The sequence below is a fragment of the Mchenga conophoros genome, linkage group LG13, assembly GCF_057382185.1.
Source record: "Mchenga conophoros isolate Kocher_MC1m ecotype Shallow Benthic linkage group LG13, M_conophoros_male_GT1.1, whole genome shotgun sequence".
NCBI lineage: Eukaryota > Metazoa > Chordata > Actinopteri > Cichliformes > Cichlidae > Mchenga > Mchenga conophoros.
The window spans coordinates 19960455-19982367 of NC_140538.1; the positions used below are offsets into that span (position 1 = coordinate 19960455).

Genomic DNA, 21913 nt, shown 5'->3' on the forward strand with positions numbered 1-21913 from the left:
AGTGACAGAGGTAATTGCAGTTCTTACAGGAGTGAATTTATTACTTCCCCAGTCAGGGTCCCTGGATTCTTCATTATCCCAAAGATTTACCACGTAATCTATGCTGTCACTCTGTCTTGGTGCGTGTAGATGCTATTACTCTCATTAAATGCTGTAAGTCCTCGGTGGCAGCAGCATTACTCATCACTGCCACTGTGGCTATGCAGTGCTGTCCCTTGTGGCTGGCTGGCTGGCTGGCTGCGACTGAGCACTGGCCAATAGGTCCAAGAATCCACCTTCACTAACCTAAGGTGAACTGGCTGCGCTCAAAATTGGCCAAGACAGCTTGTGGAGGCTACTGTAGCACTGAGAGGACAGTGATCCACTGCCATCACTATTTTAGAAAAAGCATAAGCCAGTTCAAAACTGGACTGGAGAGCTGGCAGTTTTCAAGAACGCCAGGAAGGGTGGAAGAAACAAATATTTTGATGCTTTTTCAAAACTAAACTAAATTTATGACAAAATCATGCAAATTCACAGTATAACATAAACAAAGCAAGATTCATTGACTGATAATTATTTCGAATTTATTACTTTTCAGCACTTTTCTAATGATCAGATATTTTTTTAAATACTTGGGCTAGAGATGAAATGCACGGGAGTAACCATTCAAAACCATTCATTCAAAGTCATTTAATATCCATTATTCAAATTGTAGCGCAACATCGATGACTGATCTTCTCTGACACATTATATTAAGAAACTAATCAAGTGCACTCCAGTAAAAAATGTCCAGCTCCTCTCTTCAGATGAATGATTCTAACCACAATATCTACAATGGTGAAGCAACTGAAAACTACCTATCACACTCCAAGTGAACAAAATCAAATTAGACACATAAATGGCATTTTAATGTCTAAATACACGCATGCAGCTTTGCTTCCGTCATGAGTGTATGTCATGAAAATGTTGGGAAGACGTAAGCTGTTTCGTACCATCATAGCAGAAGCCATGAAGACAGGGGCTGGAGCTGCACTCATCCACATTGATTTCACAGCGGGGACCAGTGAAGCCAAGGCGACAGTGACAGCGGAAACCTAAAGGGAAATGGTCCTGATCCAACTCTTCCACACATACTGCTCCATTCTCGCAGGGATTACTGGCCTCACAGGGTAAGAACTCACAATTATGACCTAAGGAGAGGCAAAGAAATAAATACAGAATCCAGAAGACAAGAATCTTGGTTAAAAACACAGTGCAAGAATTGATCTCAAGATTTAAAGTGTACACCTCTATTATATGTTTCCTTGAACCTACAATAGAATTGAGAACACACACCAAATGTTAATCTAAGGAAATTTACTAATTTAAGAAGAATAGTTCAGTGACACCTTATACTGTAGATGATGCGATATTAATAAGGCTGAAAATTATTTTGAAAATTTTCCACAACTTGTAGACAGTTTTTTATAGAGTAGTAAACCCCTGAGTGTCTTTATATCTTAGAAACTCTGCCTCTCTTTTTATACGCAATCAGGTTACTGACCTAATTTATTGGATAATGTTCCTCCACGTACTTTTCTAACCTTTTGATCAAATTTAAAATAAGCTAATATTTTAAAATGGCAGCACATTTGATTTTGAGTTGAGTTTTATATGGTGTGTTGCATTCTTTTTTATTGACATGTAAAGTAACGAACATTATGTTAACTCTACGAACATTCAAGCTGTTACAATACTACATAACATTTTTTTTTTTAAAAACCAAATTTTTATATATATATATATATATATATATATATATATAGAAGCCACTGACATAAAGACAAGAAAGCTCCTTACCATGCATGGAGGGTTTCACCCCAAGTCCAGCACCCTGAGGCTGTACGCTAAGCGGAAGGAAGGGGGCCGGGGACTGGTGAGTGTCAGCACCACAGTCCAGGATGAGACAACGAACATCCAAGAATACATTGGGAAGATGGCCCCAACTGACCGAGTGCTCAGTGAATACCTCAGGCAGCAGAAACCCAAGAAAGAGGAGGGAGACGAGGAACCATCATGGAAGGACAGGCCCCTGCACGGTATGTACCACCGGCAGATAGAGGAGGTGGCTGAAATCCAGAAATCCTACCAGTGGCTGGACAAAGCTGGACTGAAAGACAGCACAGAGGCACTAATCATGGCAGCACAAGAACAAGCTCTGAGCACAAGATCCATAGAGGCTGGGGTCTATCACACCAGGCAAGACCCCAGGTGCAGGCTGTGTAAAGATGCCCCAGAGACAATCCAGCACATAACAGCAGGGTGCAAGATGCTAGCAGGCAAGGCATACATGGAACGCCATAACCAAGTGGCCGGCATAGTGTACAGGAACATCTGTGCCGAGTATAACCTGGAAGTCCCGAGGTCAAAATGGGAGATGCCCCCAAGGGTGGTGGAGAATGACCGAGCTAAGATCCTGTGGGACTTCCAGATACAGACGGACAAAATGGTGGTGGCTAACCAACCGGACATAGTGGTGGTAGACAAACAGAAGAAGACGGCCGTAGTGATCGATGTAGCGGTTCCGAATGACAGCAATATCAGGAAGAAGGAACACGAGAAGCTGGAGAAATACCAAGGGCTCAGAGAAGAGCTCGAGAGGATGTGGAGGGTGAAGGTAATGGTGGTCCCCGTGGTAATCGGAGCACTAGGTGCGGTGACTCCCAAGCTAGGCGAGTGGCTCCAGCAGATCCCGGGAACAACATCGGAGATCTCTGTCCAGAAGAGCGCAGTCCTGGGAACAGCTAAGATACTGCGCAGGACCCTCAAGCTCCCAGGCCTCTGGTAGAGGACCCGAGCTTGGAGGATAAACCGCCCGCAGGGGCGTGCTGGGTGTTTTTTTTGGTTTATATATATATATATATATATATATATATATATATATATATATAAACCAAATTTTTATTTATCTATATATATATATATATATATATATATATATATATAAAAACCAAATTTATATATATATAAAATTTGGTTTTTTAAAAAAAAATATGTTATGTAGTATTATGTATTATGCTCCATGCTGATTTAAAACTAGTGATAAAAGCACACATCTGGCTACTTAACCCTCAATGTCATTGCTAATGTGCTATTGAATACTGCCATTTGCATCATGTTTGAGCAACTTAACAACAGCTTTGATTATGAAAACTGACAGAACTAGGCAGAAAAATGAAAGTGGATAAAAATCACTTCAGATAGATTGTGCATAAGGCTAATCTCTCCTGAGCCTACAGAAAGTAAAGTGACATAATTATAAAAAGCAGTGCAGAAAATTAACCAGATCAGTGCAGATGATAAAAATCTTCAAATGTTGCAAAACATGCAAAAATAGACAAAGCACAGTGGTGGTGCATCCTACTGAGATCGTTTCTGTAAAACAATCACATGAAGGAAATGAGTGAAGTTGTAGTCGAATCAGTTTCTTATTTGTCAGGAAACTGCTGAGTCCAAATGGTTTCTTATACCAAATAATATATAAGAAGCACTTTGGCTGAGCTAGCAGCTGGTTAGCTGGTTGATCCGTGAATTATGAAAGAATCTGAAGTGTAGTTATGGCTATTTTAACATAAATGTGGTGAAAATATTGATTTTGATATTACAAATGCTTCTAATAAATTGTATTGTATTGTATCTTTATTTGTTTCAGACATATAAAACAAAAAACAATATATACACACTACATATATTTTCATTTACAGATAAATGGTACTTCTACTGTGACAGCTTCTCAGTTAGTTATCATTTGGTAAACAGTAGTACAACTTTTCACTGATATATTTGTTGTACGGTACAAGTGGGTGAAATTAAAGCTCCACAAAGCCATGGCTTTCTTGATACACTGAATCACTTGAAATCCTCAGATATAAAGCGAGTTAATCATTCACCCTCTGAGAAATACTCCCAGAAATGGCTTTAGCGTTTGACTTCATGAACTGTATAATTATTTCTGTCATAGTATAAAGGAGTAGCTTTGCACACTGATGCACACTGGAGATGCAGAGTGGCCACTACCACACTGTACACTGAAGTGGTGTTACAAGGGTAATCACTTGTTTTTGACATTACTTTCTACAGTTCTTTGAATCACACTAGAACACTTTCATTTTCAGAGCTCTGAATGTTTCTGCTTATGTTGTCAGTATGTCATTGAAGTGCCTTTTTTAAAGTCATTTTCTTCTGATGACTCTGCTGTAAATCCCAAATTTGTGAAATACTGCCCTGACTGTTGTCCTTCTACGATGATCTCACAGCCAATGAGCTCATTAGATCTGTCAAAGTGGTTGTTGGGTTTTACTGAGGTCCTTCTCAACTGGCTGCCTGATTTTTTAGGATGAATTGCTAAAAAGAGTCTGGCTAAGTAAATGTTTTCTCTTTTTTTTTCTTTTTGCCATCAAACATAATAAAGTTTTACTGTTTTGTGTTTTGGAGAAATCCCAGTTTTAGAAATGTATCACGCACAGTCAGCAGTGCATCTCTTATAAGACCAGCATGTGGATTAATAATATATTAAAAACTAAAATATTTACCAGAATGGGATTTAAACCCAGCTGTGCCAAAACGCAACATAAAAAAGTTTTTTTTTCATCATTATGCTGATAAAATTATCTCATCTTTTCTTATTCATTTATGTGGGGATATAGTATCAATAATAAAATGTGAAAATTACTTTTTAACATATTTATTGATTTATTTGAGAAAATGAAATGACTGAGTAAATGAATTCACCGTGATAAAGTAATGCATCTGACAACCAGTCATGGATAAAAGTACTAGGCTGTCATGTAAACCCATGCCATGAAGCTCAGCACAGTTTCTATGCTGATGTTAATTCCAATGGTTTGGAATATGTGGTCTGTCACTTTTTATATGTCAAAAATTAACAATGCAGTTTAACATAGTTAACTGATGTGCTGCATGTAGAGTTACAGCTATTTCTAATTTTCAACCCTTGTTTCTTTGTTGGACTTTTGCATTCACAATACACAAACAAAATTACAACAAAAAATTACATAAAACCATAACACACTATAATTACAAAATTATGAAGAATTCTGTGTGAAACATAACGTAAAAAAAAAAAAAAAACATAAGAAATTATTAGAACCCAGGCTCTGGGCTCTTTAGTACTGAAGAGGATTAGGGCCACTGGAAAAAAAATCTGAGAAAAAAGTCAGAATTCTGGGATTAAAGTCAGAATTCTGACTTTTTTCTCAGAATTCTGAAAAAAAAAAATTTTTGATGAAAAAGTCAGAATTCTGAGAAAAACGTCAGAATTCTGACTTTAATCCCAGAATTCTGACTTTTTTCTCAGATTAGGGCCACTGGAAAAAAAATCTGAGAAAAAGTCAGAATTCTGGGATTAAAGTCAGAATTCTGACATTTTTCTGAGATTTCTGAAAAAAAAATTTTGATGAAAAAGTCAGAATTCTGAGAAAAACGTCAGAATTCTGACTTTAATCCCAGAATTCTGACTTTTTTCTCAGATTAGGGCCACTGGAAAAAAAAATCTGAGAAAAATCAGAATCAGAATCAGAATCAGAAACTTTATTGTCATTGTCATGAGAACAACGAAAAAAGTCTAAATTCTGAGAAAAAAGTCAGAATTCTGGGATTAAAGTCAGAATTCTGACTTTTTTCTCAGAATTCGGGAAAAGAAGAAAAAAAAAAAAAAGACGTGCCCACTTCCCCCCCCCGTGTGGCCCTAATCCTATTCCGTACTTTAGAACCCAAACTTTCACAGATATTTTCAAAAGTAGACTACATGGCTACATCCGTGATTTTATGAGAATTAAAACACCGGAATCCACAGACAAAGAGGGGTGATCAATTGCTTTTGTCTAAATTTTGCATTTGTTGCATAGTGACCAGCAAAAGATGTCTGCAGAACATAAAAGTATCACGTCACAGCGAAGTTAACATTAAAGGTTTTGGTTAAAGAATTTTATCACTTCAACACTTATCCAAAGAGATATTTGTGAAAAATGTATTAAAACTTATTTGTTAACAAAAGGTAACACTTTAATAGTAAATTGACTGACTTACTCTAGTTTTGTTTTCATTTGATTCAGTTTAGTTTTTTGTTTGTTTCTTTACTGGACAATGAAATTGTAATTCTTAATTTTTCCCAATAACTTTTCAGTAAACACATATTAAAATGATTATAAAGTTAATGTAAAGTTGTATCTAATATTTGAAAATGGTTTATAAATGTTGTGTAAACTATCTAGAGCCATTTGGATAATAACAAGTTATTATTATTATGAAGTTAAAACAGTTATTAGTTTACTTTAGGCAGGTGGCGTGGCACTGACATAAAACACAACAGTGAGCCTAAAGTGTCATGGTCATGCCCTATTTCACTGTTTTCTCATATTTATTTGCACTAGCTATTATATTGTGGTTAGGGTTTAAAAAACACCAAGTTAAAGAGTTTTAGGACATGTGAGAATAAAGATGTCACATGGCTGGGAGAAGCATCAACTGTGGCTTATACCTGCCTAGTTATTCAAGAGTTCTTTATTTAACTACAGATTAAGAATAAAGACTTACTAATTTTGTTGAGACATGTGAAGTTAGTTCAGACAGGTGAAAATAATAGTATGTGAATTTAATTAACTTTGCTTTTTGTCCCCATTCTCTCAGTGCTCATTACCTTTAAATGGAGCCACACACTGGCAGAAGTAATTACCAGGCTGGTCAATGCAAGTGGCTCCATTCTTGCAGGGAGATGAAGCACACTCGTCAATGTCGAGTTCACATGTTGTACCTTTGACGGGAAAGAACACAACTTGATAAATATGCTATGCCGAAGAGTGATCGACGTAAACATTCAGTAATTCAACCAATTAAAAATGACCTTTTCTGTATTATTATCTATGCTGTACCGCATGTTCTTGCTGTTACTTTACATCAATCTTTCACCTGACGAAGAAAAGCAAATTGAATGTGGATAAACAACATGTACTTTTGGCATTCTTTGTGGGGAGGGGATATTGCGGACCTTAATGCTACACACAGAGAATGAAAGAAGTGCTAAACAGAGCTATAATACCATAAAGGGTTTCCTGCTGTGCTGCAGCAACGTAGCTGGAGCAGCAAGAACATCCTCTTTCTATTTTACATATCATTTGTCAACATGCAAAAAGAAAAAAGTTTTAAATGCATAATCCTTAAGAATTTTAGAAAGAAGAGAAATCACCTCCTTTGTGCGTGTAAGATTTCACAGGATTGAGCACTGCACCACTTCTATTTTTGGGTCTGCACTGTGAGAATTATTAGCAAATTGCTAGGAAACAGTTCAAAAGCCATTGTTGTCGTTGACCTTTAAGTTTGGGAGTCTTACCTGTGGTTTAATCTACAGTCAACTTTGCACTATAAACAGTGAGCATCGTAGCACCACATGTAAAGCAAAAAGCACTACAGGATAAGATGAGTGCAAACGTAACACCGCTCTACTAATTGCTCCTAAATAACCATGACCATTTTACACCTAAATACAACAAAGCAGAGGAATGACTATGGCTGTAGATTCATGTTCACATGTTAGTGCGAGTCTGAACTATAAACTGCTAGCATAAACGTACAGTACAGTGCTTCATAGCCCAAGATCTGTTGCAGATTTAGTACTTGTTCAACCTCAGAGACATGTTCACGTCCACAACCCCCATTTTTGTGAAGTTTTATTGCTTCTCTGTTTATTTGTACTGGAAAACTATTCACACATTATGCAAAATAAATATATGTATAGGATGTCACATCACACATTCCAGAAGTATTCACATAAAGTGCATTCACTGACCTGCAAAGCCAGACATACAGAGACATCCGTAGGCATGAACTAGGTCAACACAAGTGGCATTGTGCAGGCAGGGAGAGGACGTGCACTCGTCTATGTTGACTTCACAGTAGATGCCTATAATGTTAACAAGCAGCAGCAGTCACAAATGGTCAAAAAGTGCCATACAGCACAGATTTGACTGAAGGAAAGAAATATGCTTTATTTGGCATGACGGTTAAATGTGTATATGCATGTATGCTCAACAGGTAATCTTGACTATGCCTACATAGTTGCATTAACAACCATGAGCAGGTGTACATAATAAAATGATTGATGGGCACACACACATTCTATAGAATACAGACTATTGACTTGCTGTTCTGTCCTTGTTTTTTGCTCAAAATAGAGAGCAGATTAGCAGCAAACTAACCAAGCAGCAAGATGATTTTTTTCCTTCACTATCGCTGTTTCGCACATTTACTCTCTGTAAGCTTTAGAGGAGGCTGTTACATAGTGTGAAATGCCAAAATGATAACGGGTCTTTGAATTACACCAACATTCCATGTAATTACAGTGTACTGTTTGTGCTGCACTTGTTACACTATAAACAATAGAGCTGTTTTTTTTAACCTCATCTCCTCCTTTGTGGATCTTTTCTAAAGATTTGCATGGTGGAAGCATTAACACATCGGATTAGTCTTGCTGCCCATAGTGACGGTCAGCTTTCCCAGAAATAATTATCTAAGTGATCTCTCTTTAGCACAGTCGAGACATCCAAGTTTTTGTGGGTTTTTTTCAAAGTTTTTGTCCAGTAATGAATGCTACATGACATTTTATTAAAGCAGATTTGCTAAGACATATGTTCTATTATATTCTGGGAATTTATTCTGATTTTGGTGACTCAATTACGTCTTTAATTAAAAAAAGAGAATAACACTTTTCAAGTCAGTATTTGGTAAAATTTATGAAGTTTCCTCTAGATTTCAGTTCAGAAAACCCATGAAATGTCAATATCAAAGCCTTTTAGATTTTATTTAGATAAACACTGACATCTTATGAGTTTATGAATCCCTTATTGTGCTAATGACAATACCAAACAAACATTTCTACTTTGCACAGATGTATTAAATAATCTGTGAAAATTTTAATGGCAGCATTGAAGTTCTCAGAAGGATAAACATCCTCTGGCTCTCCTCTGACAACACAGACTACATTTTTATACCTCTGATTAGCAAGAGTGTAGTTGGGTTAAAGTAAACACTGCTTTTGCTTATTTTACTCAACACTTATGTTAAAAATAGCCACATCTGGAGGCATCAAATCCAAAGATATTTGTTTCCAAAAATCCAAAAATTACATTTACAGCAAGGAAATATTTACACAATTTTAGCATTACAATTTAAACTTACTGTATTACCTGTTTAAGGAAACATTTTTCAAGAGCTATGACTATAAGACATTAAATACATTCAGTGAAACTTCAGAAGCACCACATCCAACCTCGAGCCTGTAAAGTTTTATGCACTTTAAGATCATTTTCATACTTCAGCTGTGGGCAATAAACTCTTAACACTTTGATTTTTCTCAAAATTGGATCACAAATCAAACTGCTAGCACTGTTTAATAAATATTTTAAAATACATTTTAAGGAAGCTGTAAATATATAGTAATAAAACAGAACAAGAAAAAAATACATATTTGTGTATTAAATTAATATATGATCTTACATTCATGGCATTGTGTCAAAAACAAACATACATTTTCCGTGTTGCATTAACAATAAATTACATAATATATGGATATTATATTTTTACTATGCTTGCTAATGTTTATAGACATTTGCCAGTTATTTCGAGTGACTCTTGCTCAGCTTTATTTTCATAGGTCACACATATAAGTTTGAGCAGTCATGGTAAGAACCATATAAAATACCTGTGATCCCAGGGGGACACTGGCAGCTGAATGAGTTGAGCTCATCTACGCAGGAGCCTCCATTGCGACAAGGCTGGCTGAGACATTCATTCACTTCAATCTCACAATTATTTCCTAAGAAAATATAAAAGAAGGACTGCATGTTGACAAATTGCTTCTGTGAATAAAATGCCACTTTAACTCACAAAGAATAACTTCAAGATAGCTTTCACTTACCAATAAATCCTGGTGCACAGAAGCAATTGTAGCCGTTCAAAGTGTCTTTACAAATGCTCAGGACTCCACATGGCTCTTTTTCACAGTCATCAATGTTTATCTCACAAAACTGGCCTGTTAAACCTGTGGAAAAAGGGTGAGAGTTTCTACGGGATCTCTCATTTTTACATTGCATTTCTTTAAAGTTATCCCTTTAGGATGCTTGATAACATACCGTTGTTGTTTTTTTTTAATCTCTGAAAGTTATATTATTCATCTCTATAACTCGAGAAAATGACAAAACGTACACTGAGTGTACTATTGTTAAGGAAAAACAAAAATGTAAATATTTATGTGGAATTTTGGACTCTGAAACAGTGTTTTTGGGACTTTTCTGCACATATTTTATTGTGCAAGGTTGCACATGTGCACACATGAGCAAGATAAGCTGATACCATAAAAAAGAAATGCATAGTACCCACAATGGTTTGGAAGAAGAAGACTGCGAGGAAGCAAATGTTAATAACAGAGCAGGGTTAAATAAAATTCCAAAATGTCTTTGTGTTTCATGTTAAGGGAAGACATGCGGTTATTGTTGCAGTGTGTTATAGGAGAAATAATTAATGAAAACATAAGCCTTTTTACAAGAAAACCCCAAAGTGCACCTTTTAAGCATAAAATCAACATGCATTAAAAATGTAAGATGTTTGTCATGAGCATGTTTGGTTTGAGGCTTTTTATAACTACAATTTTCTTCTGTTTTAAAAAAACCCAAAAAAACCAACTGGTTTTACTTTCAAATGAAAACACAGCACTTCATACAAGCAATGAACCCTCAGTGCCTTCCACACTGTTCACTTAAAGCAGGGGTGCTCAATCCCAGTCCTCGAGAGCTACTGTCCTGCAGCTTTTAGATGCATCCCTACTCCAACACAGCTGAATCAAATGTTTGATTACCTCTTCAGCATGCCATCAAGTTTGGAAAAGGCCTGATAACAAGCCATTCATTTGATTCAGCTGTGTCGGAACAAGGATGCATCTAAAAGCTGCAGGACAGTAGCTCTCGAGGACTGGGATTGAGCACCCCTGACTTAAAGCTATGAAAGAACTTCTTAGAGAAGGAAATTAGTCATTCGAGATGTTGTAGGTAGACGACAGTTGATTGCTAATGAAATTGTTTTAGCATTTCTAAACAATTTGCAAAGATTGTCCTATTTTATTAACATTTTACTAAGTACCAAAATTATCAGTGTGATCTGGAGGTTTAAACATTTGTTATAACAATTCTTTGTGGCCACTGCTAGTACAGTAAGTGCGGCAATCACCAGTACAGGTTGCATTTTTTATCAAATAGAAATGAAGTAATGACTGCAATTTCGGATTGAAATATTTCATGTTATAATAATAGATGTGCTTACTTGTATTTTATCAAAGGGATACATTGCTAAAGGAACACTTGTGGAGTCTACGTGGGCAAAGAGGAATCCTAAACGTCACCACTGCTTTGAAGTCAGCTCACAACCTGATGAACTGAGCCTTGACTTACACATTTCATAAGACTGTTATGTGTTGTTGCTTAAGGCCAAAGAGATTAGACTCCCACAGAGAAGAAAGCTGAACAAGTAAAAGGCTCAAACTGGGAGTGTGTCTGCTATATACATGATTCATTCAAGGAAATGCCGCACCTGAAACAAGCCCCTGCAGAGTGATGAACCCACCTGGTAAACAATCACACTTGAACCCTCCTGATAGATTGACACACGCTGAACCATGTTGACACAGGCCATCAACGCAGTGGTTTATAGGTGTTTTGCAGTGCCGCCCAGTGTACCCATGTTGACACACACATCTAGAAGTATTTTCCAGCTTTTCACAGAGGATGGTTCCCTCGGGGTTGCAGGGATTTGACACACATTGGTTTACCGATGAGGAGCAATCTTTGCCAAGGTATCCTGTAAGAGGTGGGATCAAAGGCATGGTTGATGCTATGTGCTGTGTACAGTAAGCTGTTCCACATCTGTCAAAAATCATGAATTGTGATTTCATGTAAATATGTCATTGCCAGGATTTTTAGTCCTTGCTGACTTGCATAATTCAACCAGTCAGCGTATATATCAATAAAGCCAAAGAGAGACTTCAGAAATAGTACAGGAAAACATACAGTCAGCCTTTTCACCAATCTGAATATGTGTATATTGGCTTCTAATGATATTCAATTGGAGGTAAAATATGTGTTGATTATTCCACAGAAAACAACAACAGTGATATGTTTTAATGTGCACTAACGACTGAAGTTACAAAAGGGATTGGGCGTCTAATTAAGTGATGCTCAGTGTGGCTACATCGATTAAATAACTTAATACTATTTTTTATGAAGCCCACTGTTCAACATTTATAGATTAGTGACTGGAGCAATGAGTACGTCTGATCAATATGTCAAAACAAAGATTAAATAAATGTATGCCAGTCTGCTGTGTAAAGGCTCGTTCAATACCTGCCGGACAAATGCACTGCGTTTCCCCAGTCAAGCTGTAGGAGCAGGTTCCTCCATTTTTGCAGAGGTCTGGTGTACACGGAGAGTCGGACAATGAACAATTTTTTCCTGAAAAGGTAAACATTGTTAACAAGATTGTTAATTTATCAAGGTGATGACGAACGATAGGACTGGAAACGTACAGAAACGTCTCAACAAGGTGACACACAAATGAAGTTGACTGTAGCGAGGAAAGACCATTAAAGTGAGAAGTGTGTGTTTTAGTAATGAAGTCAGTAGGGGAGATAATGCTGTGTAATTGCCATATCTTTGCACTTTTAGTGTCTATCAAGTTTTTTTCTCACCGCTGAAAGCACACATAGTTTATTGAAAAATATGTTTGGGTTTTCTTTGTTAAACATATATGGGTTGGAATGAAAGTTTCATTAATATCCTAATTTAAAAAAACTAAATGAACATGTATTAGTTAGGGAAATTACCCAAAGTAATTTAAATGTTTGCACTTTGTGCTTATTAAGAGGATAAAGTGCGGTTTTGGATTTCTGTACCACATGTTCTATATGTAGACAGATTTATCCAATATTCAGCTTATACGTGTGGATTTTTAATTATCAATTAGATACACTCTTACATTAGTAAAGCCAGATATTTTAATGGTTATAGCTGTTTAACATTCATTGAACTAGGCTATGTTCATCAAGGCCCACTGTGAAAATGATAACACATAACTCGCCAGTAAAGCCCGCAGGACAGATGCACTCATAGTCTGCAACCAGGTCAATACATGTGGAGTTATTGGTGCAGACACATTCATCATAGTTGATTTCACAGTTCAGCCCCTTAAATCCTCGTATGGAAAGAAAAGCAAAAATCACATATCAGATATGGTGTGTGAATGTCAGTAAACACCAGACTTGAAAAGATACTAATTACCCATAAATTACAACCCAAAGCAATTTATGGCTTTCATCTAATTTTACATGACTTTTTCCACAAGTTAACAAGGTAGAGAATACACTGTGCCACAGGAAAATAAGATGTATGTTTTCACTCTGCGTGCTCACCTGTTTATGATTTTTTTTCATGGTGGTTAATTCTGAGTTATCTCACTACATTTGATATTTAAAAAATTAAAAGGTTGAAGTCATCATGTAAAAGTGAATGCTGCCAATTTCTGACATTTTAGTCCCTCATAAATATATTCCACCGTGTGGTCACGCTACAAAATGACTATCATTAGCACTGTCACACACTGCAGCTACAGGAGGCCCATGACTAATGCTTGGCTATCAGCACCATCGGTGCAGGTCAAATTCTCATCATTTCTCAAACTGACCATGGAACCAATTTCCACCTCTCTCCAAGTCATAAAATTTGACAATTATCCTGACTTCATTAAAAATGCATAACAGGCTTCACCCACAATCACAGATTAATCAGAGGTATGTCTCACAGGTAAGATGTCAACCGGACCAAGAAATTACAGGAAAAATAGGTGTGATTTATTTCTTTTACACTAATGACACACGTGACAATTTCTGATTGAATGATTTTATGTGATCGGAGAAATCTAAGCAAATACTTGCCAACCTTGAATTGCAAACCAGGAGATTCAAAATGTTTAACTGAATATTATCCTGAGTAAAGCTAGCAATCAGCTTTGTATGGTTAAAAAAAAAAAAAAAACAGCTGTTGGGGAGAGTACAGTACCTTTACACAGATTTTAATTGAATTCTGCTCTTAGCTCTATTAGCTTCGTTTCAATTTTGACAAAATTCTATCCTGACAAATGAGACAGGGAACAATAATCTTATGTAGTTATGCTGGAATTGAGTCCTTGCAGATTCCGTGAAGGCCTGTGTGGATAACACTAGTTATTTCATTTTTGTTCAGGACAAATCCAATAGATCTAAGAGAGTCTGTGCTGCAATGCAATGCACAAGAATTCCACTGTTCACTTGAAAGCAATAAACTTACTGAATGTACCGTGCATTCTTCTGACATAGTGAAAAGATTTTTTGTGCAGGGGAGAGGAATCTGGAGGGGTTGGTTCAGTTCATTTCATGCATTAATGAGCTCATAAGATGAGAATTTTGGAGAAACTGCTGTAAGGTAGATAAAAATATGTGTTGCAATTGCTAAAATTATTCAAAATACAATAAACTATTACAGATGTTTTGATTCTTGAGATTAAAACTGAAGTAGATATCACTGTGAAATTAGAGCTCGGCTACTTTAAAAAAGGCAGAAGAAGCGACAAAGCAATTAAGAAAAATTCTTTACCACATTCAATTCTGTTTAAACAAAGTATTATGTCTTACAGTAAGTATCAGTCTACAGTAAAGTACACAAATGGTGATGGTGCCCTCATTTTGTCACCTGGATACTTTTATAAGAGTTTTCCTTGTAGCAAAAAGTAAAAAGCCTCGCTTCGCGAATCACTTGAATCGCAGCTGCAGTGAAAATAAGTCAATGTCTTTTCATCTCTGCTTGCCCATTTATCCCTAAGAATAAGAAAACGACCTCCAAATGGAAAAAAGAAAAGAATGTAAAAGTGTTTCTGAATAGCTATTTCATTTAAACCATGGTTATAACTTTAGGGCTGCAATTGCTTGACTGCCCACTTAAAAACCAACAAAGTCTGAATAAGCAATATAATGATATTATCTTGACTTTTGGGACATATAATTGCATTACAACTTACCCTCTGAGCATAAGCACTGATACATGTCAATGCCATCCACGCAAATGCCACCATTCTGACATGGGTTTGACTGGCACTCATTAAGATTTACTTCACAAAACGACCCTCCAAACCCTGCAGCATATGTAGAAAGAAAGAAAGAAAAAAAAAAAAGCGTTATTTGAATCCTTTTTGGCTGGTTTTATTTCTCAGTCAATTAGGATCAGCATGACTTTGTTTTCACAAACAAAAGCTGGTTTTCAAAGCTCGTATTGATTCAAAGAACTTGCTGGGCACATGCAGACTCAGCTCACTGGATCATTTAATCATGTTTAATAAGAGGCAGTCATTGCCCTTCTGATTTATTACATTAAACAAGCCAAATCCAGTGATTTTTAAGATCAAAGTCAATCAATACACAAAGAGAACCGCATAAAACAAATAACATGCATCAGCGCACACATGTAAGCACACTCACGCGGGCCATTACAAAGAGGAAACATGCCAGTGTTTTAAGCACATTATTTCTGGTGCTACACAAGCTGTGTGTGGGTTAATGTCCCACTTATCTGCCACAGAGTAGTTGTTTGAGTGTACACAATGTTTCACACACAGTTATCCAAATGTAACGGTCTGAAGATGACCTTCACAATTAGAAATTTAGCAAAGATAAAAGGACAAGGAATTTGTCTTACTGCAGGAAAAGAAGTTTATAAGTTTGCACAATAAAAGTCACGGGGTTAAAACGAAGAGAAACAGAAGAAAACAAACCCAGCTGCTGTGTTCTACAATCCTGAGTTAAATAACTTCATTCACTAAACTCTCTTAATGTAATGCCAGTGCAAAATGAAACATTTCCCAATCAACTTTCATGTTTTATTCATATAGAAATTACACATTTGCATGCAAAATCGACCAATCTGAGTTCATTCTCAGACCACAGATGGGTGTGCTTTAGCGTATGTACTAAATATTAGGTCAAAAAGTTGGCAGCGTGGGATAGTGAGTATAGTGAGGGGCATGAGTAACATGTTTTACAACACCTTAGGCTCAAAAGCATTAGATAATATGGATGCCAAGACTGTCGACAAGAAATATCTAAACAAAACAGCACCTCACAGCTTGCCCTTGAGAAGTGTTTTAGGGAGAGCAGCTAGCTGCAGGTTGCTTGCATTTACATAAGAAATCACTCACGATCCTTCACTGTGACATCTGCCGAGCATAAATGCAACGGGGGTAATGAAGTTACGGTTATTGATTAGGTTACATGGACTTTTATGTAACAACCATTCGTTTGCAGAGATAGAGGTGCTGCTGAGGACTAGTGTTGGCTGAATTATGACTGGTATGGCTAGCAAATGTTTATTATTCCAAGTACCCTAACTGCATCCAGAAAAAAAAAAACTGCATGATTCCCCTTGTGTGTACTTACACAGCACCAAACTCACACACGCTACTGACTTGTAAGTCTCTGAAGCCTGGATAACCCTGGCAAGCTTCAGAGTATCTTAGAGATCAAGCCCCTTCCACTTACTCTTGTCTTATCCCTGTCACTTCTGGCAGCGACATGCTGTGATAACAGTGACATCCACATGGAAGGGAATCCAAGAGATTTGACTGACACACAAACAAAATTAAGTTTTTGGGTTTTTTTTTAAGAAACCGTGACATCATCCTTTGAAAATCAGCATTTTTTTATCAGACAGTTTGGAACTTAAAAAACATAATGCATCAGTGTAGGTGCAAATTTTAATATATGATCTAAAAGAAGAAATTTTTCTGCAGTAAAGTAAGGCATGAAGTGATGATCTTTCTAATGAAATAATGATTTGCAGAGAACTGACATTTGCGAAGCTTAATTTACCAGTGAGTCAGTGGAGGCAATTTCATTTTTATGTAATTTTTTTCACTGTAAATATGTGGACAAATAAGCAGGCAAAACACAGATTTGTGTGCTTACTTTTAACCTGTTAAAAGACTTGCTCACCTCTTTCACATGTGCAAGAGAAATTCTGTCCATCCTTGGTCTTGGTGCATTTTAATGTATGTTCACTGCACATTCCAAACGAGCAAAGGTCAATATCCAAAGAGCAATCTTTCCCCTTGAACCCTGAAACAATGCAAAAGCAAAAATCAGCAAAACCTTGAGGAATCAAGGCACAAGCATTGAATACATAAACACACAAAATGCAACACACCTTTATGGCTGCATGTTTTATTAGATAAAGACAGCTTTTATTCAGCAGATTAATGGACGTATTGATTTTTCTCCTTGCAATCTACCTACTATGCAGTATGCTAATTGAGTGAATCATTGACAGGGACCTACCACACCGGACTGATCTATATCACATTATCTACCCCTACACACGCACATCTGCATGTCACTGATAGATACCTCTGTCAATATCTACTGCTGCAAATAAAGAACAGACAGATTTGGAGACTGGTATGCATTAAACGTTTCCAAAAATAGATAAATATGAATGGGAAGAGTCTTAAAATAGATCACCTTTTAATATGGGCAAAACTAATATGGAGTAATACTGAAAAAATATGATAGTGCTAGTCTAGTTATATTTCCATCGCAAATATCTGTGTGAAGTTGCCGTCAGTTCTCTTGGATTGTGTAATGCATTTAGCTAGAAGTGGACTTCACTTTCTTTAGACTGTAACCTGAATCCAGACCAGCTTACTTTCCACCAGCACATCTGATGACCTTCCAACTACCCTTTTTCCCCATTAAATTATGTATTACCTTGGCTAGTTAATGGACAGCTATTGCCTCCAACAGAGTGTTTCAGAAGTGTTTAATAACCAATTGTGCATGCAGTTCACTCTGAGGTTAATGTTGCATGAAGGAATGTCACATTTACAGTGTCACCATCTCCAAGTGGGACTCCCTATCCTATCTGACACCTACTAGTGGCTCAGTCCTCAGATGAATGAAAAAAAATTATAAAAAATTTCTTCTGGTTTCAAAATTCATACCCACAAGATATTCTAATGAAACACGCATTTACATTGAGTAAGTTTTGGGTTTAGCCTTCATTAATGATCTGCTTGTTAGGTAACATGGTAGAGTACAAACTATACTCTCTGGCCACATTGTTAGGTATAACTGTTCAGAGCTATCTAATTAGCCAATCAATTACAAGGTAAGAATTCAATGCATTTAGGAACGTAGACATGGTCAAGAAGATCTGCTGAACGTCAAACCGAACATCGGAATCGAGAATAAAGGTGTATTAAATGACTTTGAACATGGCAAGGTTGTTGGAGCCAGATGGGCAGAGCAGTTCAGAAACTGCTGATCTACTGGGATTTTATACACAGCCAGGTCTAAAGTTTACAGAGAATGGTCCAAAAAAAGAGCGGCAGTTCTCTTGGTGAAAGTGCCTTGTTCATGTCAGAGGACAGAGGTGAATGGTCAGGCTGCTAGGACAGGCAAAGTCACCCAAAGAACCATGCATTAGAACCAAGGTATGCAGAAGATCCTCACTGAGCACACAATCCACTGGGTGCCACTCCTGTGAGCTGATAACGGGAAACTGAGGCTACAATTCATACAGGCTCACCAAAACTGCACAACAGAAAATTAGAAAAAAGGTTGCCGTGTCTGGTAAGTGTCAGTTTCTGTTCAGACAACCAAATGGTAGGGTGTAAGCATAGATCCATTTTTGGCTTGTAGGCAGTGGTGTGTGGAATATTTTCTTGGCACAGATTGAGACCCTTAATACCAACTGATGATCTTTTAAACCACACCCATCCCTTTATGGTCACATTGTTTCCATCTTCCAATGGCTATTTGAAGCAGAATATCACGTCATGTCACAAAGCTCAAATCATCTCAAACTGCTTTCTTGAATAAGTTTGTTGTACTTAAATGTCAGGTACTAGCAAGGTGCATCCAACAAAGTGGTCACTGAGTTCATACACAATTCAATTCAGGTAATCTGCCATAACACCATTTAGCCTTTAGTTCATGTTAAATGTTAATAATCCAACTAGCTGCATTTGTATGAATCAGTTTAGGTCTTGCACATTTACACCTTGGTTTATTTTACAACATTCTCAATTCCTTAAAATTTGGTGCACTTTTTTTTTTTTTTTTTTAAATTGGAACAGCGAGACGTCAGTGCTGTATTGCAATATTATTTTGCTATTTCTTCTTAACTAAAATATTATATCTTCAGAATGTGGGCAGTTGCTGAGTTAAACAAGTACCATCTTCACAGAACTTGGGAATCCCCCAGGAAATACAGCTGCGATCAACAAATGAGCACAACTGCCAATCAGTGTGTGTGTTTACCCATCTAGATGCAGCTTAAACTTTTTTTTCTGTCTCTAAAAAAACCACATTTATAAGACTGGCCAGTCTTGATTGAATAATCTTTACAACTCTTCTAATCTAATTCTGTTTCATATACATTTGGAAAAAAAATTAAATACTGTCACCCAATTCAAGCTAAACTGGAAAACACATATATGATGGACTGTAGCTCCAAACAAGACAAGGTGGCAGGAATGGACTTGAACACAAACAGGAGATCTTGTCTGATTCTTTTTGTGTGCTTTTTGTAGTAGGAAGCATGTATGTTTGACAGATTATCTAATTAAATTTCTCACGGGATAAAGTGATCAAAAGCACCTGTCTGTAAATCTGTCAGTGAAATTATAACCGTAATGGAACCATTACTCACACACTGGTGTTCTGTTTTTGACAAAATCTAATTTGAGAAAAAGGCAGAAAATAATAAGATCAGATTATTTACAGTGATGCATTTTTTAATATCCGCAAGGCCATAAAATACACGTATAACAGGCGCTGTTTCAAGTTACTTTTAATTCAACTACATGTGTTTATTTATTTGTTTATTCAGCGCCTTGAGGCAACTGTGGTTGGGATTTGGTGCTTAAAAAAAAATGAACCAAAATGACTTGAATTGCATATTGTATACAACTTTTCTACTATTTTATATATTAAGAAAAAAAAAATGGGCAAAATGACCTACTGCTCGACACCAAAGTGTTTTTTCTTGTCCGGTCAGCACCTATGTTTTGTGGGATTTATTTTCAAATATTTATCTGTAAATCCTGTTTTGTGGATTGTGATTGTTTGCAGTTCAATGTGACATTGGGCGTGTTATGCCAAGCGGCCTGGCTGTGGCATTCTGACGCGCAATCAAGTAATGAATCAGTATTTTATTACCACTGCTCTCGAAGGACTACAGCACCTCCCTCTCTCATGGACTGATTATGGACCCTTCTTATAACATTTGTTATAAATATGCTAAATGTGGAAAACCTGATTAAAGAACAAGCTCACACCTACAGTAAGCAGAAGCTGAATTACTGTATATGTGGACAAATCAGTGTTTTACAAAACAGGAAAGGCCGTATCTTTTTTCTGGGTTTACTGGCAATCAGTTTCAACCGTGGTTATAAAAAGTAAATTTTAAAATGCTAACAGTTATTTTTTGTAACCCCAATCTGCAATACCAATTTATAGTTGCCTCAGGTAGAACCTTTTTCTTGCATTGAAACTTTCTGAAGAACAAAGATCTCTGGTAACTTTGTGCATTTTAAACAAAAAAGTGAGAAGCAAAGAAAGAAGTTGGATGTAACTGCAAGAAATTTCAGCTATTCCCATGGTAAACGATAGAGAAAATTAATAGCATGATATTTTTATAAACATACTTAGTTATACACAAGTAGACGATACTTACCAGTTGGACAGTGACAAATGAAGTCATTTATCAGATCCATACATGAACCTCCATTTAGACAAGGCTGTGGCCAGCAATCATTTACATTTTCAGAGCAGATCCTTCCTGCAGGGGTTTATACAGTATTACAGGACAAAACAAAACACTTTAAATATGTCTCTACCACAGATGTGACTGTCAGCCTGCCAGTTTAACAATTATTCCAGTGAAGTCCAACACGTGACTCATATTTGCAACCAGAACAACAATCAGAACATATGCAGTACAAATTTCTGCTTATTGTCCTCGAATCACATCAATAAACCAGCACCTGGTTTTATTTCATGAGGCAGCTGATTACTTCTGATTCTAGCGGCTTAAAATGTGATTGAATGATTATGTGTTCAGCATGTTGCTGCTTGCGTGCATGCATAAATGCCGTAGCCCTGGTTTTAGTATCCTCAGGGCAAGAGTTAGGAACGGAATTGATTAAAGATTTTTACTGACAAATTTAAAGCTGCGCCAGGTCTGGCCTCTGGCAATATTTCAGCCCTCTTAGTTCTCGGTGAACCAGAGAGCTCAGAGAACTAACAGCCAGACATCCTCGGGCACTGCTCGTCTATCTGCACGGCTGTCTATACCAAAGGTAATTGTACTTTCACCATCATGACCCCATACACTGGTAGGCACTCCCTTAATCATGTACTGTAAGGTACTCAGATAATTAAAGCATCTGCTGACTGTACCTGCACATACATTCTCTACTAGATATTGTATACCCAGTTCAATAGTAAATCAGCCACCCCCATTAGCTTAGCTAACTGATTTTACTTTAATTCACCGCTGTTTACACATTCACATCACTTGTAAATCAGGTTGGTACTGAATAAGTAATATGTGAAGTAGCTTTAAAAAATTTTGTTTTTGTTTATCTCTTTATGCAAATAATTCAGGGACCACAGTGATGTATACTCTGAGAGCTGTTAGAGTGTTCAGATTATAAAACCACTGATGCGATATTCTTAATCTCTTGTATTGCTCTTTAGATACAGGTGATCCAACCGAATGTCAAACTAGCAAATGATGCAGTGAACGAC

At 36.9% G+C, this 21913-nt stretch overlaps 1 protein-coding gene across 1 annotated transcript in view; it reads right to left on the reverse strand.

Annotated features, from left to right (window-relative positions):
• The window catches only part of eys (EGF-like photoreceptor maintenance factor), a 178593-nt gene that overhangs the window by 121998 nt on the left and 34682 nt on the right, over window positions 1-21913 (reverse strand). Inside the window, exons 12-21 of the mRNA XM_085297088.1 lie at window positions 20838-20942; window positions 17096-17218; window positions 15130-15243; window positions 12426-12533; window positions 11650-11883; window positions 9953-10075; window positions 9737-9850; window positions 7826-7939; window positions 6680-6793; window positions 975-1172 (exon numbers count right to left, since the gene is read on the reverse strand). Of these exons, the coding sequence (XP_085153214.1) occupies window positions 975-1172; window positions 6680-6793; window positions 7826-7939; window positions 9737-9850; window positions 9953-10075; window positions 11650-11883; window positions 12426-12533; window positions 15130-15243; window positions 17096-17218; window positions 20838-20942 (1347 nt within the window). The remainder of the gene's footprint in view (window positions 1-974; window positions 1173-6679; window positions 6794-7825; window positions 7940-9736; window positions 9851-9952; window positions 10076-11649; window positions 11884-12425; window positions 12534-15129; window positions 15244-17095; window positions 17219-20837; window positions 20943-21913) is intronic.